Source organism: Lottia gigantea, assembly GCF_000327385.1.
Source record: "Lottia gigantea unplaced genomic scaffold LOTGIsca_41, whole genome shotgun sequence".
NCBI classification, from domain to species: domain Eukaryota; kingdom Metazoa; phylum Mollusca; class Gastropoda; family Lottiidae; genus Lottia; species Lottia gigantea.
In genome coordinates, this window is record NW_008709421.1 from 54,824 (window position 1) to 62,129 (window position 7,306).

The 7,306-nt window shown below is 30.7% G+C and overlaps 3 protein-coding genes across 3 annotated transcripts in view; 1 reads left to right on the top strand and 2 right to left on the bottom strand.

The window, feature by feature from the left end:
- Positions 1–1,324, bottom strand: part of LOTGIDRAFT_163645 (hypothetical protein) — a gene marked incomplete at both ends in the record, with an annotated part of 1,933 nt that extends 609 nt beyond the window's left edge. The window contains 2 exons of the mRNA XM_009060172.1: positions 3–134; positions 1,111–1,324. Of these exons, the coding sequence (XP_009058420.1) occupies positions 3–134; positions 1,111–1,324 (346 nt within the window). The remainder of the gene's footprint in view (positions 1–2; positions 135–1,110) is intronic.
- Positions 1,325–3,648: 2,324 nt separating this feature from the next.
- On the top strand, positions 3,649–5,577 carry LOTGIDRAFT_163646 (hypothetical protein; the record flags this gene model as incomplete). The annotated part of the gene is made up of 3 exons (XM_009060173.1): positions 3,649–3,802; positions 4,539–4,781; positions 5,081–5,577. The coding sequence occupies 3 exons, from the start codon at positions 3,649–3,651 to the stop codon at positions 5,575–5,577; spliced, it is 894 nt and encodes a 297-aa protein (XP_009058421.1).
- Positions 5,578–6,464: 887 nt separating this feature from the next.
- Positions 6,465–7,306, bottom strand: part of LOTGIDRAFT_163647 (hypothetical protein) — a gene marked incomplete at both ends in the record, with an annotated part of 3,997 nt that continues 3,155 nt past the window's right edge. Inside the window, one exon of the mRNA XM_009060174.1 lies at positions 6,465–6,478. Within this exon, the coding sequence (XP_009058422.1) occupies positions 6,465–6,478 (14 nt within the window). The remainder of the gene's footprint in view (positions 6,479–7,306) is intronic.

Below are 7,306 nucleotides of genomic sequence, written 5' to 3' on the forward strand. Positions count from 1 at the left end.
ACCTTCTAGTTTATATTTATTTCTAAGATCTCCTAAAATTAAAATATAATCTCTATATGGTGGAGTTTTAAAATTTTCTTCGTGTACTATACCATCTAATATTCTAATAATTCGTCCACCGACTTTAACTATTTCTTGAATATCGACCGATGTTAAAACATGTGAACAGAAACCATGTCTAACCTGATTTTAGTGCCAGTTTCCTTTTTTCCTTCTTTATTTGTGTAAGTGATTTTATCTTTAGCTGGTATTGGTTGGAAGAACATGTTGGTAAGATATTTAAACCACACTGTTAAAATAGCAGTTCTAGGTCTAAAGTTCTGTTCATTGAAGAGTTTTACAAATTATTTTTCTTCTTCTGGTAGAAACGGTCTAACACTTTCTGCTTTTGGATATTCACTGTCTAAATCCGACATTGCTGAAGCGTACAAACCATTAGCATCAAATGCCATTAGTTTATTGCAGTTTATTTTTTTTTAAGTTTTGAATTAACTTCTGTTTTGTCTTTTATGCTTGTTTCGGAGCCATTCTAGTAGTTTCATACCATTCTTCTTCAACCATTCCTTTATCGTAATGATACAAATAATACCAACCCTTAAAAGATAAAGCTGGAGCCGTTAGATTATTGGACATATTTTGGTTTACAACGTCTTTCGTGACTTGGTTATATTTTATTAAATAACTTCCAAGATATAACGTATCTCTTTTTGCATATTCTTCCCATTCGTGTCTTAAAGATTTCCAGTTATCTTTGGTGTATTTTGCAACTCAAATTCATTGGTAGATTAGATGAATTACCTCATGTCGCTAAACCAGATGTTTCATGTTGATAGGAACATGTGAAATTAATATGTTGTAAATAATTATTATTGCTTGTTAATTCTTTCTGTCTTTACCATTTTATCTGTAAATCTTCATCTGTGTATGGATTAGATAAAGGTAAAGATAGAATTCCTCTGGGTGTTTTTAAAGGGCATTGTGTTAGTTTTTTTTTTATATTTTTAAGCACGATCCAGTTATCAAAACTGCTACCGTTATGAGAAATTAATATTAATCTCTTTCTATCATATTGACCTAAATATTTCAATATTTGATCTATACAATCTGTACCTACAAATATTTCTACTATATTCATTAGTTTATCATAAAATTCTTCTGGAACATGATCTGTAGGATTTAAATCTGGAAAGAGATTATTTATTCTGTCTAACATTTTTCTTAGTTTTTCTAAATTAATTAACGTACACGCATAAGGAATTGCTTTACGCGTTTCACTTTCTGAATATGTTTCACAATCCCAAGCAAATAACCCACCATCACTCATACTTAAAAACACGTTTAGTTTCAGAGGTGAAACCTGTGTTACTGCGTTATTGTCTCTACACGTTTTCCATTCTTGTTTTATTTCTTCAATACCCAAACTTGTTTTGTTTCTTCTGAGTTGTGTAAATATAAAACCCAATCTTATTCCTCTTTTACAATTGTGGGGCGCAAATTTCTATTATTATGAGTATAAATTTGAAATGAAGTATCACATTCCTTATTGAATTCATTAATTCTAGCAGATGTCATCACTCCTTTTCTATTTGCTTTTGGGAAACCATTTATGAAATTTTGAAATTCATTTGTTAAATCTTTGTTTAAAACATAGTTTACACATTTGATAAAACAGTTACCATCTGTTGGTATGTAACAATTTTACCTATTTATTTTTTTGAGTAGTTCAGTTCCTCTTCCAACTTTTGATCTTTTAATTTCTTAAAAATTGTCTTAAGTAAAATGATACTTCCTGTAAAGTACCAATCAGAAGGGTCAGATTTTTCTTCCATATTTCTAAAGATAGTATGAAAAGTTTTGGCATTAAAACCAAGAAGTTTCATAAATTGTTTGTGCTTTCCATCTTGAAATATCTCTCCATCTATTTCAATTTGTCTTTTAAATGTTAAAAAATTATCAGAAATAACCTTGATAATATTTGAAAATAACACGTTTTCTATGAATGTTTCATCATCATTAATTTCAATTGATTTATTCATATTTTATATATATGCTTTTTTAATTATCTATTTTTTAAGTATTTTTTTTTCTTTTAGTGCTGATATTTCCATCTCAAATTTTTCTAAAATTTCATTGAATTCTTCTAATTCTTCAATGTTATGTTCTTATCTTCTCTTGATCTTTCGAAAAATATAAAAAATTTATTAAGATGGGCATTTAAGATTTCTGTTTTCTTTTTATAATGAGATTTCTGTTTTGATGTATAACATATAGCAATCAACTCACAAGATGATGTTTGAACGACAGTGAAGGCGGCTAATACAGTTGGAACAAGTACTGGAACCATTAATCCACCAGTTACAGCCGTTCCAACTGTTGTTCCTACTGTTAGAACTACATGACTACACTCAGTGTTTTGAAAACAGAATCAACTCTAATCCTTTTTTTCTTACATTTATTATATTGTTCTAGTTTTACTTTTAACTTGTTTTGTTTGTCTATCATATATTGTTGTCTACTTTCGAGTTCCATTTTTAAAAATTAAATTAAGTGAATTTCTGATAACTTAAAAGTTGGATATTGTTCAATATTTACAATAAAATGCCCTCTAATCTCTATACCTTGTATTATTTTTGTTTTATCTGTTATAATTACTTCGGGTTTAAAAATAGTAACTTTTACAGATACTAATGATGTTTCTTCTTTCGAATCATTAATCTAAATCAGATGAACTGTAAATTTTGGTTTTTCAATATTGATGTCTATAATACATCTACAAGTATATATACCACCAACTTCTTTATTATGAATGACGTTCAATTATTGATGAAAATATTATAAATTCTTTATCTTGTTGACTTTTGTGACTATCAATTGAGGTAAATAAATTATCAATGTTCTTAAAATGTACAACTCTTTATTGCATCAGTAGTATAAGGCCTTTCAATATGGTCGCGCTTCCATTTCATTCCATGGGGGAAAAGTGCAACCATATTGAAAAGCCCCCCAAAAAACCTAAACACCCTACATTTCATAAATTCTTACACCAGAAAAGACCTATACACCCTACATTTCATAAATTCTTACACCTATACACCCTACATTTCATAAATTCTTACATTCCATCAACCCCCACCCCAAAAAACCTATTTACCCTAAATTAAACGAAAAAAAGCATATTAAAAATACTTTTATATAAAATAACTTCCTTGTTTCGCTTAACTAACATCCGGTTTTTTAATAGCCTTGTTTTAAATAATGTTATTTTTAGCCTAGAAACTTCTAGGAGGAATATAACTCTTTTTTTGGAGGAAAAAAACAGACCACAATTTTCTACTCAAAGTTTAAACCTTAAAAATGGCAAATAAAAAACTAGATCCAATCTTTAGATAATACGATCCGATTCGTTATTCATTTAACAAGAAAAAAGAGGATTATATTACCATCTCACCGACTGTTGGTTCTAAATCCCAATTGAATGGTGGTGGAAGAATTACCTTCGAAATAAATTCATTATCGAATTGGTTGCTTCTTTCCGATGCTTATTTCAGATGCGATTTCAAAATTAAAGATGGAACTCCCAATGAAAATCGTGTACCACAAACTAATACAACGTTAGAAAACAATTTCTTTCCATCTTTACTTAGCGAGATGGTTTTGGAAGCTGGTTCAAATCCGATAGAAACAATTAAACACCCTGGGGAATTCGACATAATGTTGAAAACAGTTTTATATCCTAAAGATTTCGAATCAGTCTCAGATTGGATACCCGATGTTGGCGATGGAAGTGTTTTAAAAAAAAACGGTAAGAAATGTTCCAAATGATGCTGATTTAGCTAGAGTACGAGTTGTTGCTCGAAACACGATAGAAAGAGTAGCACGAGCATCTAATCGTGGATTCGAAAAACGAGTACTTCAGTATAATAATGTTGTTGAGAATGATAGGTGGGGTAATTACGTAAATTGGAAATTATATCCTTTATTCGGTCTGTTAGAACACAGAAAGGTTTCCATAGGGTTATAAAATTCATCTACAAAGAGAAATCAACGATGATAAGATATTCTTTGGAGAGAATGCTTCAAATACAAAATTAGAAAAAACGAATCTCCAACTTTTCATACCCGTAATAACACCATCAATTGAAGTAGAAACGAGAATATTCAACTCATTAACTAAAGATATTGAAATAGCTTTTCTTCATCGTAATACGGTAAGTAGCATGACTTTAACTGGAGAATCCACCACATGGCCAATCACTAACACTATTAAACCAGCAAGATATTTAATGGTTGGTTTTAAGAACTTACCAGATTCTCAAACGAATAACAATAATGTCTTCAGAGTGGCAATGATCCTTTAATCCATAAAGTTCAAGTAAGATTAAACAACGATAATTATCCTAACCAACCTTAAACAATTAATCCAACCACAAAGGATTATAATGAATTGTATTAAAACTATAAAAAACATGTGTGAATTATTTGCAAAAGAAGGTGGATTTGTACCTCTCCTAACTTTGATTTATATGGTGGTATTGCAGCGGCTGTTGGAATAACAAAAGCCGTCATCTCAAATAAAGCAGCTAAAGCAACAGCTGCCGAAGAACGCAGACACAATTTAGAAATGGAAAAGCAAGAACGAGATTCAGGAGTGACAGATATATTAGGTACAGTTAAAGAATTTGGAAAACGATTTGGGGAAGAAACCAAGAAAACTGTTAAACAAGGATTAAATAAATTAGTAGATAGTATTGACACAGGAGAAGTCAAAGTCAAACATAAGGGTAATGGAATATTTTTAAAAAACATACGCACTGGCGAAGGAATATATCTTTCAAAGTATAAAGAGTATGGAGTGATTTTTGGAACAAAATAAAATAAAAAAAAATGGGCAAAAAATCATCATTCAGAAATATTTCCTAATAACCCAATGCTCATGTTTATATGCGGTAGTTCCGGTTCTGGGAAAACTCATCTTACTTTTTAGATTTCGATTCTCTATATATCTACACAACAACACCAGAGCAATCGTATTATCAATTTCTCAAAGCTTTATAATATTTACCAAAGAAAAATGTTCAAGACGTATTTCAATATTACGAAGAAAACGAAGAAGAAGTGGAAATAAAAGATATCATAGATAACTACATTAAATCAAAGAATCCAACGGATATAAAAGTTTTTCTTACGAAAAATGTCAATGATCTAGACTTGTCTAATATTGATAGCAATCTAAAGAACTTAATATTGTTTGACGACTGCGTAGCGCAAAGAAATCAAGCTGTTCAACAAGAATTCTTCACGAAGGGAAGACATCACAACTGTCACTGCATATACCAATCCCAATCTTTTTACGGGATGGATTCTATGTTCATTAGAAAAAATGCAAATTGTTTTTTATTATTTGAATTAAACGATAAAGATTTATCTCAAATCATTCAGTCGATTAATCACGGAATGGACAGAGATGCATTTAAAAAGGTTTGTAAGGCTCAATGGAAAAACCCAGATGAACATGGATATATATTTGTTAATACTAGAAAACCTGCAGGTGAAAGAGTTATGACAGACATTTGTTAAATTTAATTTTTTTAAAAATGGATAATTGGAATAATATTTTAAAAAGAAATAAAGAATATATCAAAGCTAAGAATAAAATAAAGTCCCAAGTTGAAAAAAACAAATTAGAACAACTTGGATTAAAAGAAAATCCACAAACTCTATTTCAACAATATTAAAATCTCAAGAGGATATCAAAAAGAAATTAGCTTTAGAATATATACCTCCTATAGAACCCACACCTCCTATAGAACCTCATCACCCCAAAGCGATTGAATATGGTGGTATTATAATTAGGACAGTAGATGATGTAAAACATTATTTTTCAAACCCTCACCCAGATTTACCAAAGAGCATTTCACCAATCATTGATGAAGCGGGGGTACGGTTTAATGGATTTAGAATAAGATTTAGGGCAAATACCCCCGTATTTATAATCGATACAAAAGATTATATATACACATTAACGAGAGGATTAATAGATTTAATGAATGGCGAGGATGTTGTTGGTATTGTCGATTATAAGGATTTAGTAGCATACTCCAAATTTCTAGATGCAATAAGAAAGACGGGACCCGAAACAAGAAGATCGAAAGAAGTTCAACTATATAAAAGAGTAATTGAACGTGAGGAAGAGGATGTAGATGATTATGCAGAAGATTATCCAATCACAAGAGAAATAGACGAATTCGAAAATATGGTATATGGACAAGGTATAACGTTTTTATCCGACAACAACGAGGAACTACTTAATAGATTACGAGTAATATTAGCGGCAATAAAGGAAGGACATCGATCACACAGACAATTTAATGAAGTGAATTGTATACTAAAAAGACTCCTAGAGAAAGGTATTATAGATAAAAATGATTATAAAAGCGTAATTAAAAATGTCAAATAAAGAACAACTATTCGTTATCACCTGAAATAAATCAGACATTAAATTGTCTCTAGATTATGAGTACGAACTCGATCGCAATCAAGAATATGAATTGGGATTAAAGTATTTCTCTGTTTACAATTCCATTAGAAATATCAACGAAAAAAATAACCAAATAAAAATATCAATAGATAATGGATTTCGGGGAAGGGAGGGTTTCATTCTCCCAAATGTACAGGCCTAGGGTGGAGCAGACACTTTATCTAGAAATTAGGATTAAGGGTCTTGATATTGGGTTTTCTTCTGTTCTTATTCTGATCTGAAATTAGAAAAAATAACTCGCCCGATGGGCGAGAAGTATAGTATCTGTTATGTACTGATTGTTTTTAGTTTACTATGAACAATATTATCATTTAAGTTCTTATTTTTTGAATATGCAACTATCATTTTCTGCTTATAGACATGGGGGAATTTCTCTTGAAGGCTCTTATAGTGGGCATGAACTATCTTGCTTGCTCGATTGCTGGTTGTATTAAACGGGACAACAAAGGGTGCTATGCCTACATTATGATGAATATTTAGTCCTATAGGTCTTGCTGTATTCAATGTCTCAATCCAATGGGCCTCCCTAGATTGACGGAATTTGGTAGTTTCATCTTCGGGCAAGTCAATTTCTATACGCTCAATTGGGATTAGGGTGAGATCGTCTATTGAATGGTCGTCGAGGTTGAAATGATTAGAAACAGGCTTGTCTTTCTTTAATTTGATGTCTGACCTATGAGCATTAAAGCGAGTTCGTAAATTATTCTTAGTTTCTCCTACATATTGTTTGGGACATTTCTTGCATGANATTAAATATATTACATTCGA